Source organism: Haliotis rufescens, unplaced genomic scaffold (genome assembly GCF_023055435.1).
Source record: "Haliotis rufescens isolate VD_foot unplaced genomic scaffold, xgHalRufe1.0.p SCAF_17, whole genome shotgun sequence".
Taxonomy (NCBI): Eukaryota; Metazoa; Mollusca; class Gastropoda; order Lepetellida; family Haliotidae; genus Haliotis; species Haliotis rufescens.
The window spans coordinates 17866449-17885076 of NW_025963857.1; the positions used below are offsets into that span (position 1 = coordinate 17866449).

Consider the following 18628-nt stretch of genomic DNA (forward strand, 5'->3'; position numbering starts at 1 on the left):
TGCCCCAAATTGTTTTGCCATGTTTATAAGTAGCAGGAAGAGTGACGGTACTTTATTGGGATATAAACATCAAAGTGTGAGAACAAAGGGTGAGGTGAAGTTGAGAGTTGTTGTTCTTGCAACTGTTTTATGCTGATAATGCATTGTCATGAGGTCTCTATCTGTCTAGTGGTAGAGCGTGCGCCCGGAGAGCGGAGGTCTGCAGTTTGATCCCCGGCCGCGCCATACCAAAGGATGTTAAAAGATGGTACTTGTTGTTACCCTGTCTGGTGCTCGGCATTAAGGGGCTAAAACAAGGACTGGTCGGCTCGGAGTCAGTATACTGTGTCTTAGTGGGGTATTCATGTTAAACTGCGGGTGGTATCTCAGTGTGCTAGCACCATGAATTGGCATCGGTCCGGACTATTTCAAGCATCTTTCATCTTTCCTCCTACATTAGTGAGTGAGTGAGTGAGTTTGGTTTTTACGCCGCTTTTAGCAATATTCCAGCAATATCACGGCAGGGGACACCAGAAATGGGCTTCACACATTGTACCCATGTCAGGATTTGAACCCGGGTCTTCGGCGTGACAAGCGAACGCTTTAACCACTAGGCTACCCGACCGCCCCTCCTCCTACATTAGGCTGTATGCCATGATATATATGAAATACTACACTCGTCATGCTGAAGATTGGGTTTGATTCCCCACATGGGTACAATGTGTGAAGCCTATTTCTGGTGTCACCAACCATGATATTGCTGGAATATTGCTAAAAGCGGAGTAAAGCCATACTCATTCACTCACTCTCTTTTGTACCATACCCGGGCTCATTGGTTTCACCAAATTGGTAAACGCCTAAGTCCTGCATAACTTTGCGCTTTCCTCCCACATTAAGTTGACACGCTGTGATATAAATAGAATACTGACAAAAGTGGCATTAAAGCCAACTCAGACTTGGAATCAGGTTGTCAGACTCGGTGACTTTGTGGAATACATGTCATCGTGCCCCAGTGGTGTGTGATTGTCTCATCACTGGATTGTCTGATCCAGATGCAGATTATTTACATGCCGCCCTGAAATAGCTGGAATATTGTTGTCTGTGGCATTAATCACCATTCCCTCAGTCAGGATAAGGGGCGTTGGGGTAGCCTCGTGGTTTAAGCGTTTGCTCGTAACACTGAAGACCCGGGTTCGATTCCCCACATGGGTACAATGTGTGAAGCCCATTTCACTTCACTTCACTTCACTTCACTCACTCACTCACTCACTCACTCACTCACTCACTCACTCACTCACTCACTCACTCACTCACTCACTCACTCACTCACTCACTCACTCATGCAGATAGTTGTTCTGTACTCATCATCTTTAAACTTTCTCAGAGTTGCAGTTTGTGAGAGCTGAGGGTTTTGTTTTCTCGCACGTCGCTGACGAGGGCCTGATGAACGCTTGTGCAGGGGAAGTGCTCCGATATCGCAAACATATCGACGCCGACAATGTCCTTGTGTTCACAGACATCAAGAAGAAACATAGGTAAAATCTGCCATCTTTTCCCACATCACATCATAATAGTAGGTAAACTTTCTCTTGAAATGTTTTATGGTTGAAAGTCTGCTGAAAGTATGACTTGATTTCTTGTCCAGATGGTAGATTACAGACATGCAAGCCATTAAAATCCATTCTGAAAAAATGAAGACAATCAGTTTCTGAAGAATGACTTCTGAAAAATAGCTTTAGGCAGCAACATTTTTTAGTGGTTAAACTATATTTTGCCTGGTGTGAGAGTTGTCCTTCTTTGTCTTATGCAGAAATGTGTAGCTGATGTGAAGTGTACAGAGTAGTGTTGCATGTAGGCAGTTTTCCTTCAGTATTTTAAATATCAGATGTCAAGAATGGATATCAGTGTCGGTATTCTTATTCCTTTTCAAAGTATATGCGACATGAAAATGTGCTGTTTCCCTTTTGTGTTTCATCAGTCACCATAAAATAGAAACACTCTGGTTTTCATTGAGATGAAAGTTAAAACCAGTCTGATACTTGGCCAGTAAAGAGAAGCTGTGCTCAACTGGTTTACTAGGATGTTAGTTATAAAAAAAACTTTAAGAGGGCTTTTTGTACAAATTAAACTAAAGGCCACACATATATTTAGGTTTAAAAATGAAATGTATACGAAAAAGCATATTGTCTTTTTTTATTGTCAAAAAAAGCAGTTGAAATTTGTTTAAGACTTGCTAGACATTGTCGAGTTGACTTTTTGGTGAGTGTCAGAGTATGAGATGCCATATTTTTATTCAGTTTTAATGATATTAAATGTCTGTTTTCTATTTACAAATCATTAGGTGATATAAATTAATAACTGGTTTCTCATTCCTGTCCGGGGGGCACAGGTGGCCCAGTCGTCTAAGGCGCCGCGATTTGCTGTACAGAGTTGCGTCCCTTGGGCACGCCAGAAACCTATGATTGTGGGTTTGAATCCCGGTTCGCCCCGATTATGGTTCTAGGTTTGTCAGCACCATACCCGTGCTCGTGGGTTTCACCGAAGTGGTAAACGTCTGAGACCTGCATCACTTCGGGCTTTTCTCCCACATTAAGCTGACACGCCGTGATATAACTGGAATAATGTTAAAAGCGGCATTAAACCCAACCCACTCACTCACTCATTCCTGTCCGACTTTCTCAAAACTCCTTGACTCAGCACATTTTATTTTGTCTTTGTCCTACTCAGATTATCACCCACAAAACTGGACACTTACATTCTTGTGTACAACTTTGAATATTCAGAACAGGAGGACGACCCATCAACATCTGGGGTAGAATAGGTCTTCAGCAACTCATGCTTGCAGTAAAAGGCGACTTTGCTTGTCGTAAAAGGCGACTAACGGGATTGGATGGTCAGACTTGCTGACTTGGTTGCGTGGATCGATGCTCATGATATCAATCACTGGATTGTCTGGTCCAGACTCAATTACTTACAGACCGCCGTCATATAGCTGGAATATTGCTCAATGCGGCTAACAAACAACAGCTACAACAACAACAACAACAACAACAACAGAACAGGAGAACAGATTTTTTCGAGTATTACGCACAGCAAAAACTACATTGCACTGCATCAGGTGAACTAACAGAAGATGACAAACTTGGTCAATAAAAACGTGACATTTGCAATAAAACATCACATGATGATTTACAATTTCAATTATACTTCCAGTTCTGTTCGGCATTGTTTATATGCAGAGATTAAGATCACTGTGTGCATATATCTCCTAAACCAAGCTAGAAAAAGCAATCAGCTGTTCACACATTTTCTCCCAGATCTACTGGTGATTCAATAAAAAAAATCCAATAAAATAACTTAAAAGTACTTTGATGCAATGATTGGAAGAGATTGTATGTGATGCTATTATTTCACCTGGAATAACACATTCCAATACCATGTTATGTTAGTTGTAGAGATTGTTACGCATATTTAAACTGATATTTTAACCATAGGCTTAGCACTTTGTATGTAGCCACATATGTTTTATGTTTGGACAAAAGCAGCAATGATGAAGCCCTGTCTGAATGATGACATTATGGCCTGAGTGTAATTAAATCCCCAGCCTAATGTGTACAATGGGTGGAAGGTGACCAGACTAACCCTTGTCCATCAGCCAGGCTGTTATTCAGGAAAGCTTTTACACGCCAATCATCCATGGAAGTGGCCATTTGTAGCTGCAATGTGTCATGACAAGAGTTCACTCAGAAAGCAAGTGAAGAAGATATGGAATATGAGTCCCCTGTGTCTATTAACTTTGCATACATTTCATCGTCGTTCATCTAGGCAAATCTTGGGGGTGGTTATTGGTAACAGGAGATGAAGAAAATCCGATCTCCCAACTATCTATACTCCGACAATATTAGACATAGTGGCAGATTGGATGTCTATTTAAAGATATTTACTCCAATATTGGCCAGTGATTATGTGGGTATCAATGAGACATAAGATGTGTCAAGCCCAAATCTAGTCTTCCCTGCCTTGATATTGCTGGAATATTGTTAAAAACTCACTCACTCACTCACTCACTCACTCACTCACTCACTCACCCACTCACTCTCTCACTCACCCACCCACCCACCCACTCACTCACTCACTCACTCACTCACTCAGGGATCAAATGCACATGGTTACAATGTGTAACCTGATTGTGTGTCATCATGCCCTGATGACACGAATCTTTGCTCATGGTATCACTCACTCACTTTGTCCATCACGTATTGAAGATGAACACCACTGTTGTATTGTTGAGAGGAACGTATGACAACACTGACCCACTGTGTGTGTCCCTATTCCAGTGCCCATGCTATCACTGATGATGTCAGCATTGTCGAGACGGCCAAGGCAGCGGAGTTCTTCCTCAGCGATGGCGTCGTGGTTACAGGCGGCGCTACAGGAATGGCTGCCAGCACTCAGGAAGTGGCAGGTGGGATACAGACACATTTTGTATTGTTGGTCAATATTTGTGGAGGTTATATTTGCAGTCGTGTTGTTAAATGTACATATTTACATTAGTTCCATGTTAAGTGACCACCTCCATGGTGTAGTGGATAGAGTGTCTGCCTGGAGAGAGGAAGGGAAGTGGTTCCATCCCCAGATTCGTCATACCAAAATAAATGAAAAGATGGTACTTGTTGTGATCCTGATCCTGCCTGGCGCTCAGCATTAGGAGGCTAAAGCAAGGGGTATACTTTAAAGCCCACTGGGAATGACAAGTTTTAAAGTGTGTGAGAAACATTTAGTTGATTTCACATTTTTCATCTTTCCGCTACTTGCAAGTTTTTGAACAGGATCAATGCTGGAAGGAAGTCGAAAATGAGTGCAGACAATTCGGATTTTGGAGAAAACCTGACATTGAACTAGTCTTTAACCCGTGATGCATCTTCCCTCATATATCCTTGCCTACATTTCAACTATACAAAGGGGCGGTCGGGTAGCCTAGTGGTTAAAGCGTTCGCTTGTCACGCCGAATTCCCGACATGGGTACAATGTGTGAAGCCCATTTCTGGTGTACCCCGCCGTGATATTGCAGGAATATACTCACTCACTCATTCAACTATACAAAAATAAGAATTTGTGTCAAAGATTTTCTCATTGTCAAATGTCGGGGAATACATCTTCTCGAGGCAAGGGAGGTAACTGTCTATTAAAGTCCAGTTTCAACCCTTGCCGAACTCAGCTGGAATTATGGTGTTATAGTTTGGTTAGACTAACGAGGATATGCATAGTCCAATCAAAGTCATGTAACAAAATCGACATCCGGTTCGTAAACTGCCCAGCAGATTTCAGTCAATTGCAGTATTTGCAAAACATGTGTACAATCAACTCGGCGTCGACAGATATTTTTAATCAAGGTGCTCACCTGATTTGATGTACTTCGTGAAGTAAGAACGGTTTTATCACAATATAGATTTTGATTATCGATTTGATCCTCTTGACTGGCCCTGCCATTTTGTTTGAAGCAAGTGCAAGCGATATGAGAGATGGTATCTTATTGGTCAATAGGAGGGACATAGAAGAGACACATCTCGTAATAGCCACTGGTGGCGCTATGATTGAGCCATGAAATTCCAGCCTAGTTCGGCAAGTGTGGAAACTGGACAGTTATAGTCAGTTAACGCCCTTGCCTCAGGAAGATGTGTTTTCTCGAATATGCAACGATATTGACAATTGTAGGCACAACACAAGCTACAGATAAATGTTTTTGGCTCACAGTTTTACCATCTACATGATAAGATTAACAAAAGTTTCATGAAGTAATGGACCAAACCCCTTAAAACTTGAAATGGAAAGCGTTTCTGAGAATTTGTAGAACTGACAAATTGTAATTGGGACAAAAGGCTGTACCCAGTGGGACACACTACCTCATTTCTGAGGGGTCAACCGTATAACACTTGCAGAATACCCACAGCATCTTGCTGTGGGACTTGTAATGAAATACCGGGAAGTAGCCAGGTAATTTATTCATAGCTCTTTCTCCATGTGTGATTTTGTCTATATTACTAGTACTTCACACTACAAAACTGGGTCCAATCTTGATATTAATTTATTGTTTTGAAACCGTAGGGTAAGTAATTAACATCAAAATTAAATTTCAAAAGCATATTTTGGTAAGTGATATGTTGGGCCCTAAAAATTAATCAGGTTTTCATAACATTATTTATTTCAAATATGTGTTGGAAGGCATTATATTTTTTATACTGTTATTTTTTATGTAAATTGTTCAGGGTAAAAAACTGAAGAAGCTTTGCCAACTCTGATGTTCATTAAGAATTGACTTTCACTTTGTGTGAGTTCATTGGAGTATGAGCCTTCATAGAGTGAGGGCCAAACTGTATGAACGTCGGAGCTTGGCCCTCACTCTCTTAAGGTTTATACTCCAATGAACTGACACAAAGTGAAAGTCAATTCTTATAATTTTTTATCACAATTTCTTACCTCAGAGGTTGTAGGCCGAGATGTATACACAATTTTATTTGGTACGTGTGACTTCAGGTTTACAGACAGCCATACAACAACCAGTTCTATCCCGGAATAAAATAGTTCCTTAAAAAGAGAGGTGACATGAGCGTATGTATGCACAACTTGCTCTTCAGAAACATCTTATACAACACGTCTTCAAATAATATCACCATCAGATGAGAAAGGTCTGTTAAGAACTACCTCAGTAAGTCAGTCACAATGACAGCACGTCGTAATACATTTACATCAAGTTCAAGACGTCAAAATGGCTGACACGATAAATGTGACGGGAGAGATTTCCGAAGTTGTTAATGAACCTGTGGCGGTTACATATTTTAAGTCATCATTGATCAATTGGCTGATCATTGAAAGGTGATTAAAGATGTGTCAAATAGATACTAAGGTAAATTCATAGATTGCATTAGACTGTCACTGTCAGCCAAGACGCGGATCGAGTCGATACTATGATAGTTTGGATGTGCATTTCTTTGTTTTGTTCACTAGAATGGGTCGAAGCGAGGATATTCGTGAACGATCATGCAGTCAAACTCTCTGACATTTCTCAATGTATACTGAAATGTTGAGTTCACGATTAAAGCGTCTAAATGATCAGAAACAACGCTTCTGTTTGTATCCGTGTGGAAGAAGTCCGTCAGTGTTTACATCATTTCAAGAATACAGTATTATGAAAAACATATGAACGTCAAATTGTGTCGTTCATACACTTATGAATGTAAATTAGGCGGTCATGTGACTGTCCTCTTGTCCAATGGGATAGACGTATTTCGTGTAAACACATGAAAATGTAATAACAGTTTGACCTTCACTCTATGAAGGCTCATGCTCTAATGGACTCACAATATATCAAAATCAATCCTTAAATATTAATTCGTTCGCTTGTCGGTTTACATAATTGAATATATTTATAAGTCGAGCTTCAGTGGCTGAATATTAATGGCTGTGAATCAAGCTGTTTTAATTACATTAGGATGGCCTTTTTTAAAGTATTAGCATAAGAATTTTAATATGAATTTATGTAACTGTCATCTTTCACCATATTAGCTTAATTTCAAATAGTCGTAAATTTCAAAATTATCAATTAAATTGATAGAATTTTCATTTATGACCTATTGAATACAAACAGATGTTGATAAGATGATCTATTCTTTGAGATCATATTTATGCAAATTGCACATCAGGACTGGAAATTCTATGCATTTATGAAATTGCTTGTACCTCACTTAAAAGTGTACTTGATTGTGTTGAATTTTTCCCAAAGCAACACGTTATTGTTCCTGCATGAAGTGAAAATAATTTGCATAATATTTTATAGTATAGCCCATGCTTGTCCCCCATGAAGATCCGGATAAGAATAGGACTTCAGCAACCCATGCTTGTCCCCCCCCCGATCCGGGTTAGAATAGGGCTTCAGCAACCCATGCTTATCCCCAGTGAAGATTGGGGTTAGCATAGGAATTCAGCAACCCATGCTTGTCCCCCATGAAGATCGGGGTTAGCCTTAGGCTTCAGCAGCCCATGCTTGTCCCCTGTGAAGATCCAGGTTAGAATAGGGCTTCAGCAGCCCATGCTTGTCCCCCATGAAGATCGGGGTTAGCATCGGGCTTCAGCAGCCCATGCTTGCTGTAAAAGGCGACTATGCTTGTTGTAAAAGGCAAATTACGGGATCAGGTGGTCGGGCTTGCTGACTAGGTTGATGCATGTCATCTTTTCCCAGTTGCATAGATCGATAATCATGATATCAATCACTTGATTGCCTGGTCCAGACTCAATTATTTACAGACCGCCCTCATATACCATATTGCTGACTGCAGCATTAAATAACAACAACAACACTACCTAGTCCACTTTTATCCCAATAAAATCAGGTCCGACTGAAACCTTACTCATTCAAGACTGATAAACCTTAGGAAGCAATTCTTCTAGTCATGTCGTACATGGTAAACTTGTGTCATATATGAAGTGACGCATGAACCTTTAGTTGCAAATATGTTGCAGTGTGATACTGTTTCAGGCATTTTCAAAGACTTGTGTTGTTTACCATTTCTGTTTATTTCTTATTCACTGGGGACCGCCTCCGTGGTCTAGTGGTAGAGCGTCCACCCGGAGAGCGGAAGGTCCGGAGTTCGATCCCCGGCCGAGTCATACCAAAAGACGTTAAAAGATGGTACTTGTTGTTACCCTCTCTGGCGCTCAGCATTAAGGGGCTAAAACAAGCATTGCTCGGCTCGGAGTCAGTATACTGTGTCTGAGTGGGTATTCATGTTAAACTGCGGCATGGTATCTCAGTGAGCTAGCACTATAAATCGGCATCAGTCCGGACTAGTACAAGCAGCTACACACACACACACGAACATGCAAGTCGCTATATAAGTGCGATAATCTTGGACGCGACGTTAAACCCCATTTCACCTCACCTTATTCACTGGGTGTTTCAGAGTCGTATTGGTTTCAGTTGGAGTAGTAACACAAAGCTCTCTTTAGTTCTGCTGATCTAGAACTTGACGTCAGTTTGTCTACTTGCATGTTGTTAATTTAATTTCTCATCTGACCCGTGAAGATCCAGGGTTGAATAGGTCTTCAGCAACCCATGCTTGCCGTAAAAGGCGACTATGCTTGTCGTAGGAGGCGACTAACGGGATCAGGTGGTCAGACTCACTGACTTGGTTGATGCATGTCATTCTATCCCAGTTGCGTAGATTGATAACCATGATGTCAATCACTCAACTGTCTAGTCCAGACTCGATTATTTATTGACCACAGTCATATAGCTGGAATATTGCAGCATTAAACAATAAACAAACTACTTCAGATTTTCATATAGCAGCTTCGGTAATCATTTTCAGTGATAGAAACAAACTGTTTTAGTCCACTAGTTCTTATAATGATAACATGTAGCAAAACCCTTAAAGTGGGCAAATGTCTACTAGTCCTTATGATACTTCAACTATTGGGCAGTTTGGCAAGGACTATAGGACTAGCTACAATTTCTAACACTGATTGTTCTTGTTTAAATTCAAACCTTATTTTACCATTGTTCTGCATCAAAGAGATACTGAACTATTTTGGGTCCGGTCATATGAGATGCTCTTGCTGTCTGCTCCTTGGTAATTGGCTCCTGCTGTGACAAAATCTGATAATAGATGTAACGACGTTCACACTGTTAAGTTCTTTGACATGTATTGCGTTTAATCTCTTAATTCAAGCAGTGAATTATTCAGAATGTGCTTCAGTTATTTGAAAATAGATGTGCGATTGGTTCACTGACTGTCTAAGTGAGCGTTATCATCGGTTTTGATGGTGTCAGAATCAGTATCTGGAAATAACTGCTTGCAGCCATTATCCTCAGCATCTGGGTTACAGGAACTCTTCTGACTAATGAGTCTGCTATTAAATATGGAATCTAAGTAGATCTTAATTGTCTCGCACGCATGAGGCCTTGTAACATTAACAGGTAGATTTATGTTGGATGACTAGTCTAGATGCTGTACCTACAGGAGATATTGTTATAGATCTTGGGGTAAACGATGTAACAAATGTTGTTGGTATGGAAACAGCGTATAATGTATTAATGGAGTTTTGTTTTGAAATCTATGTTTGATTATTTAGATTATAAATCATTAGGGTAATTTGATTTCATCATGGACGAAAACTAACTTCCTAAAAGCGATTGTGTTTCCCTGCTGCTGTCAACTATTTTCAAGATATATTGACTGGTGTATCTTGAAACACTCAAGATTTTCCTGAATATGCAAAAAGTCAACTCAGATGACATCATTTGATAGTTTGGCTGATCTCGATGAGGTAGTTTCACGAATGCAGTCAGCAAAACGAGGACAGATCAAAATCCCAGACTACACATCTTCCCACATGTGAAATGCTTTTTACATATTTGATAAACAAGTGCTAAAATAGTTATGAATTAAATGTTCTTAAATGAATGTTATCAAATGTTATTAATTGAATGCTATGAAGTGCTCACCGCTAAAAGAAATCAATGCTGCAAGTTACGTGTATTGTATTTTGTGTTTTCCAAGATGGCGGACGTTTCAGAGCGCAAACATATTTAGTGAACAACATATATAACAAAATGATTTCTCGGGTCACTTGTAGTTCATTATATCCATGTTATACTGTATTCCAGGTGTATAGTGAATTGTTTATACAGTAGAACATGGATATTACAAGGGAGAAATTGGTTCGTTAGATACGCTGTTCGTTATATACTTTTTCGCTTGGAAACTTCCGCCATCTTGGCTAAAACAAAACACAATACACTACATGTATATAATATACTGAGCCGCAAAAAAAACGTCACCATGGATAGATATATGAGAAACCTTATTTGTCCAAACATTGTAAACATACTTTGAGAATGAAACTTGGCAAAACTGATCATTAAAGTGCCAAATGTTCTTAAAGTGAAACACAACACTAGTCTCTGAGGAAAGGGTATCACAAGTCAGTATCTCGTGTGTCCGTCATGTGCATTGATGACTGCCGTGTAACGTTGATACATGGAATGGATGAGGCGGTTGATGAAGGCCATAGGCACTTGAGCCCACACTCTGAGGAACGCCTGACGCAGTTCAACTTGCAGTTGTCGGCCTTGGTCGGACGTCATGCAGCAGTCTTTGAATCTCGTCCCACAGGTTCTCAATGGGATTGAAATCGGGACTGAGGGCAGGCCACTGCATGGTTCTGATGCCATTCTGCTGGAGGGAGTCTCTTGATGCTCTCGCAGTGTGGGCACGGGCATTATCATGCTGAAACTCATGGTTGCGGCGACGTGCCAAATGAGGTATGGCATGTGTTCTCAAGACTTGATCAATGTACCGAGCTGCAGTGACACCATTGCCTCTCCCTGGACCGATGTTCTGGAAGACCACAGGGCTGACCCTCTGTGCAAGGCCAATTCCACCCCACACCATGATGCTTGGACCACCGCACGAGTCTCTCTCAACAACACAAGCATCCGAATAATGTTCCCCACGGCGTCGCCAGACTCTCTCTCTCTGCAATCTGCTGTTGAAAAACAGTAATGGCTCTAGTCTGAGAAGAGGACTCTTCTCCACTGCTGGTGGCACCAATGCTGGTGCTGTGTTGCCCACTGAAGACGGTCCTGACGATGACGTGGTGTCAGAATGGGTCCTCGATATGGCCTGTGACAGTCGAGGTGTCTGCTCGTTAATCGTTGCTGGTGTGTCCCCATGGTCTGTCGAGCAGTTTCCGCAGCAGTAACAATGCGATCTTGAAGATGCTGTCGCACAATCTGACAATCCTTGGTCTTCCACTACGTGGTCGGTCATCTGTAGTTTTGGTGGTCTGGTACTGTTGCTGGAGCCTTTTATATGGTCCTTACGTGGACTTGAAATACATTGGCTACTTGCCGGGCGGTTTGTCCAGCTTGCAATCGTCCAAGGGCTTGGTGTCGCTGATTTCTTGTCAATCTTGGCATGTGGTAGCGATTCAATAACGAATGAATGTTATCCGATCTGGGTGGATTTATATAGGGAAAAGAACGGGGGAACGCATGTGCATTTCAATTTGTATGCAACTCACGTGCATCAGGTTACGATGGCCATTGCTTTGATGCGTTTGGGTGATCGGTTTTATTGTCATCCGCTTTTTTTTTTATCATCTAATTTCATTTTTCTGGACAAGGTAATGTTAAATTTTAGAAACTTTGACAAAAATTACCCAGATATTAAAATGACAACTTTGCATGCATTGTTACTTGGGGTGACATTTCTTTTGCGGTTCAGTACATATTCCTACATGCACAATTCAAATACAGTAGAACATGGATATAACAAACTACAAGGGATTGGAGAAATCAGTTTGTTATATATGTTGTTTGTTACATACATTTTCACTCGGAAACGTCCGCGATCTTGGCTGAAACAAAACATGCTACACATACATGTTTGTACACGTTTCCTCCCCCATCTACTGGTGATTCAGTTAAGAAGTACCCAATGATACAACATTTTGATGCAATGGTCAGAAGAAATTGTATCTGAAATTATTATTTTATCAGAGTAATATATTCCAATATCGTGTTATTTTAGTTACAGCTTTCACTATATATATTTCAGTTTATAAGAACCATAAGCGTAGCACTTTGGTGCAGGTGATTGCTATTGCCGGATATTGCTACGTATGGAACAATTTGACCAGTCACAGTAGGGACTTCCCGCGCTCCATGTATTTCGATTGCGAAAATGTCATGTTAACATTGAATAGTCAAACTGCCTCAAATATGACTTTTAACGAGTCAAAGTATGGTATTAATGATATATGTATCCATTCTCTTGCAACTAAAGTTTGTTTCAAGGCATTTAAGGTTTCATGAGTCCAATTTCTTGGACAGGTAAGAGTAACATAATACAAGTTTATCAAGGTTGAATCGTGACTAGTGATTGTGTTGATTCGCCGCTGATTGCGTACAGCCAATTGTCAGTGACACTTGACACTGAGAGATTTCTCAGTTCGCTATACACGTCACTAATTAGTGGTAGATGGGCTTGTTGGTGATCAGATATCAGTTCACTGTATACGTTTGTTTGCTGTAGAGAGTTTGTTATGTACGTAAATTTTATATGATATTATTTAGGTGATAAATCGGGATTTTTTAATAGTTTGTTGTATCCGTTTGTTCACTCTATCCATGTTCATTATATCCATGTCTACTTTATTTCAGGTGTACAGTGTATTGTTTATATTACAGGTGTGTTGATTGGTGTATAGTGTATTGTGTATATTCCAGATGTATAGTGTATTGTTTATATTCCAGGTGTATGGTGTATTGTTTATATCCCAGGTGTATAGTGTATTGTTTATATTCCAGGTGTATAGTGTATTGTTTATATTCCAGGTGTATAGTGTATTGTTTATATCCCAGGTGTATAGTGTATTGTTTATATTCCAGGTGTATAGTGTATTGTTTATATTCCAGGTGTGCTGATTGGTGGTGTATAGTGTATTGTTTATATTCCAGGTGTATAGTGTATTGTTTATATTCCAGGTGTGCTGACTGATGGCGTATATAGTGTATTGTTTATATTCCAGGTGTGCTGACTGGTGTCGACATCCCAGTGCTCGTGGGTTCAGGAGTGACAACCGCCAACATTGCACAGTACAAGTCAGCTCACGGGCTGATCGTCGGTTCGCACTTTAAACGAGATGGACACTGGGCCAATGAAATTGATCAAGAGCGATTGAAAAAATTCATGGAACAAGTGAAAGCTGTTCGAGAAAACAAGTTACTTCAGTCTACCATGATTATTTGAAAACAATTCCAACCATGTTTATTGGATTGCACACGGTGAGGAATGATCTTCAGGGATCTTCAGGGATTGCAAGTTGGGATCACGCGGATAGTCATTATCAGCAAGCCTATTAGTACGCCTCCATGTGGAGCAGTAGATGCTTGTCAGACGCTGTTAGCAGTAGCAAGTTAATCACATTTTTTATTGGTGCAGCATTCATCTATCATGAAGATCTCACAAAATAATGTCACTGATCTATATCTTGTTTCTATTATCATTCATATGCACACATGTTTAAACCCTCACTTCTGAGGGATTTGTGGGTGAATGAAGCCCCAGTCTGTTGCAAATTAAAATAGATACTGCTTGTCACTTATTTCCAACTTTTATGGTCGTCGGATCTTTAAAATAGTTTTTTTTTTAAATATCTCGCCTGGGGTTGGGGCGGGATGGTGATGATGAGTGAGTGAGTGGGAGTATGGGTGGGTGTTTGGGTGAATGAGTGAGTTAGTGTGTTTGGTTTAACATGGCTTTGACCAGTAGTTCAGTGATATCACAGTGTGTCAGCTTGATGTTGGAGGAAGGCCTAAAGGTGACTGTCAGGACACCAACACACAGCTACTGCTGATTGCCACCTCATGAAAATCCGATCTTTCACTCCCATAGGACACCTCCCTGTGCCAGGATGTGAGGACGCTGCCATAGAAGGTCACTCGAGGGGAACCCTGAGTGACCTTTGACCATCCAATCTAAATTAAGGAGGATTGGGTTCAATCTAGGTGTCAGCTTTCTCAAATAATTCGCATTCACCACCTCCATTGAGAAATTATTTATTTGTTACAACAGAAAGACCCCACACAACACAGATTCTCCTTTGATGTTGTTCCCTGGGGGGTGCAGATGCCAGGGTGCAGCCCCTGATGTAATCCGCGGCCGAAAATTCAAAATAATGTGGGCAATTTTTCTAGATTCTGAAACCAAATTTTGATAATTCAGCACACAATTCTACAAACTTTAAAGCTTAATTTTCGTGAATTTCATAGTTTTGCACCCGTTTCACTTGTGACACTCATTTTTATGATAAACTTATCCGCGGCAGGAATAGCTTGTTGAAGTAAATCTGGAGATCACTATTATTAACTTAGAGACTTTTGGCAAGCAATAATGCAAAAGTCAACTTCACTTTAAAACAAAATTAGGAGTTAAATATCTGACTGAGATTGTTGCTGTGACCAGAACAGCAACATGGAACTTAGATCTAATAAATCATAAGATTCTGTGAATAGCTTTAATATTGCTGACAATAGATTAAATCTGCAAACACTCATTCGCTTCAGAAGTTCTGAACCAGAAAAACTAGTGACTGAGAGCATGATCATCGAACAATCATCAGGGCATGGTGACACTGAGCCTGACCACCCAATCCTCTTATGGTCAGTTGTTACGACAAGTAAAGAAGTTTTTTCATCCCAGAATATGGAGCACGGGTGGCAAAGTTGCGGGGGCGCCACATTACGGTGTGAAGAGTTGCGTCCCTTGGGCATGCCACAAACCTGGGATCATGGGTTCGAATCCCGGTTCGTCCGATTTTGTTTCTAGGTTTGTCAGCACCATATCCATGCTTGTGGGTTTCACCAAAGTGGTAAACATCTGAGACCTGCATCACTTCAGTCTTTCCTCCCACATTAAGCTGACACGCCGTGATATAACTGGAACACTTCAAAGCGGCCTTAAACCCAACTCACTCATCCCAGAATTCCCATGTTCTTTTCAGGAGCTTCAGTATTTCTTCACTAGAAAAAATTCACAATATTGAAACCAGTGACAAAGCGGCACATCTTACAAATTAGGTACTTTGATATTAGTTCTGTTATTTACAGGCATCACACGTTGAATCTGCTATAGTTTGGATTTCTGAACTATTTTGAAAGTCACTTCAATGTATCTTCACAAGTCTATTTAAAAGTCACTTCAATGTATCTTCACAAGTCTATTTAAAAATCACTTCAATATGTCTTCTCAAGACTGTTTAAAAGTCACTTCAATGTGTCTTCACAAGACTGTTTAAAAGTCACTTCAATGTGTCTTCACAAGACTGTTTAAAAGTCACTTCAATGTATCTTTACAAGATTGTTTAAAAGTCACTTCAATATGTCTTCACAAGACAGGGCAAGATATGCCAAAGGGACTCTTTTTTAATCAAATTATCCAGTTTGTCAACATCCCCTTGTCCACAATATTCTGTAGTCACTTCCTATCTTTCTTAATTCAATTCTAAATCTTTTGAACCTTTGTTAACAAGCTTAAATTTCATCATTTATGAACATTGCCCCTTTGACAAACATACAATACATCTTTAACAATGGCTGTCCCAGCTATTTCTTGTAATGAGATCTGTCATATTTGTGATCATGATTATTCAGAGTAATTACACAGATAGTTATTTATGTCCATTGTTCATAATTCATGATGTTCAGATTGATGCTGTTTGTGACATAAATGAAGCTGGGAATTTATTGCTCAATAACATGTAGCCATTAGCGCTGACGAGACCTCGGCACTGAATGAATCCCAAATTGGAACGTTGCAGTTAAGTTAGCCTGGAAATGCCACTCGTGTTCTTTTATTAAGAATATCATTGTTGAGGAAAGGTTTCATGCATGGTTTATCTGTTAAGATACAATAGAACTTTAATGTGGACCTCACCGATCAGGAAGTGTTGTATTGGGTATGTTATTGCAGTCAGACCACACAGGCCCTGGACTGTATTCATGCAGGAACGGGAATACGGTGATTCCACTGTGGAATAATATTCGGTGCACAGATTCACTGACATATTTTATTTGTTAGTATCTTAGAAATATCTTCAACCACACTGATCATGCTGATACAAATTAGGTGACAAACATGGGTTTTCAGATTTGCCGGCTGGGTGTAGCCAAGTTATGCTTGATATTTTGTGCAATTGATCACTCATAACTGTTCTGACATGGATACTTTGATGACATTTAACTCCCATCGTCTTCTAAGAAAGGCTGGCATTTTAACTGAGTATCGTCTTCGTAAGTCAAATGAAGCATGGGATTTTATAAGGAATTGTTTTTCAAGTTAAGGTTACAACTTTTCACACTATTTTCTGCAACATATTCACTCACTCGCTCACCTTGCTTGCTCGCTCACCTAACTCACTCACTCACTCACTCACTCACTCACTCACTCACTCACTCTCTTACTTGGCTGTAGTTACAGTACTGGTGTTGGTCAAACACAGTTCTGTCCCTCATCTTGGCTGAGATATCAGCAGATGGATATCCAAATTCGTCTCCTCATATTGGCAGGCTGTGTGAACCCAACTCATTGTAGTCACTGTCAGGAGGTTGGTATTTTTCTGGACTGTATGCCAATAACATGCATACAGTAATGTCATACAATTTTACTGCCAGCTGAAATTAATGCCAGATGCCTCTCTCAAGGTCTGTTGGATCTTGTAATTAAGTTTTGTGTAATTTGTTCCCCAAACAAAAGACATATGGTTTAATTGGTATGACGGTATACCAATCAATGGACCTGCACTGAGCAGAACATATTAATTGAACAGCGCCAGGCAACTGATAGCTTACGTTAAAATTTACATCGTTATTGCCGAATACCTAACATGGGCCCTGTTGCTATTACACAGACTTTGTGTTGATAATAACTTTGTCCGTTTTGTCAATATTCCTGATGAAACTATAGAATTGTCTTGTTGAAAGCTATTTTCCTACTCAAAATTCATTAGTGGATTGTATGACATTGCATGATAGGTCACAATGCTTTGAATACCCAGTTGAGCTGGGTACAATGTTCCTTGTGACTAGTTATCAGATTGAGATCAACAAGGGGAATATTTTAATAGCTGTGTGCTTAACAAACTAAATCAATTGTAAGAGAATATTTCTCATTCGCACTGACATCAAATGGCTGTTTTATTTTAGTATCAATTATTATTCTTGTTGATTTTTGTGACATTTTTAACTTATGTTTTGATATGTTGTAAGGATCAGCTGAAAATGTTCACTGTTTACAATCTGTGTTTTATATATGACAGTTGTAATATCTAAACATTATACATGTAGTCCTTTTATGAACTATGTACATCTTTACACAGGTCGTTTTGTTAAGAATATTGATGTCATATTCTGTGATTTTTCATCTTACCATATTTGTAATAAATTGTCATGACAAACTGTTTTGTTGGTGTTATGACAAACAGATCGGTGACAGGTCTGTAGATGTATGTCTGGTTCTATCCGAGCTGTATCCAGAGAACCTGTAAACTTAAATCCATTCTGCAAAGCCAGTGATTTTTTGCTTGTGCAAGGACTTTGGTTTTCTGATTATTGAACTACCAAAAGGTCCATATGACCAAGCAATCGAACTAGGGCTGGGTTCAAAGTTCAAATTTACTACCCTGGTACCTGACACCTATTTCCCAGCCCTACCTGGGTACCCACTATAGGTCAAGAGTTGGGGGGCGGTTGGGTAGCCTAGTGGTTAAAGCGTTCGCTCGTCACTGCGAAGACCCGGGTTTGATTCCTGACATGGGTACAATGTGTGAAGCCCATTTCTGGTGTCCCCCGCCGGGATATTGCTGGAATATTGCTAAAAGCGGCGTAAAACCATACTCACTGACTCACTCAAGAGTTGTGTTCAAAATTTCCGAATGGGAATTGTTTTTCCACAGCCCTGGTAAAAACTATTTTGATATTTGTTTAAAACGATCTGATCATGCATACACTGAGGTTGATAGACGCTTTATCCTTACTCGAACATGTAAAAGTCAGAATGAATGCTTGCATATTTAGAATGAAATGTAAACA

General features: G+C 40.0%; 1 protein-coding gene across 1 annotated transcript in view; it reads left to right on the forward strand.

The window, feature by feature from the left end:
- Positions 1-17988, forward strand: part of LOC124137984 (uncharacterized protein F13E9.13, mitochondrial-like) — a 24721-nt gene extending 6733 nt beyond the window's left edge. The window contains exons 4-6 of the mRNA XM_046504474.2: positions 1364-1514; positions 4317-4444; positions 13570-17988. Coding sequence (XP_046360430.1) covers positions 1364-1514; positions 4317-4444; positions 13570-13790 — 500 coding nt within the window. The 3' untranslated portion in view covers positions 13791-17988. The remainder of the gene's footprint in view (positions 1-1363; positions 1515-4316; positions 4445-13569) is intronic.
- Positions 17989-18628: the final 640 nt, after the last annotated feature.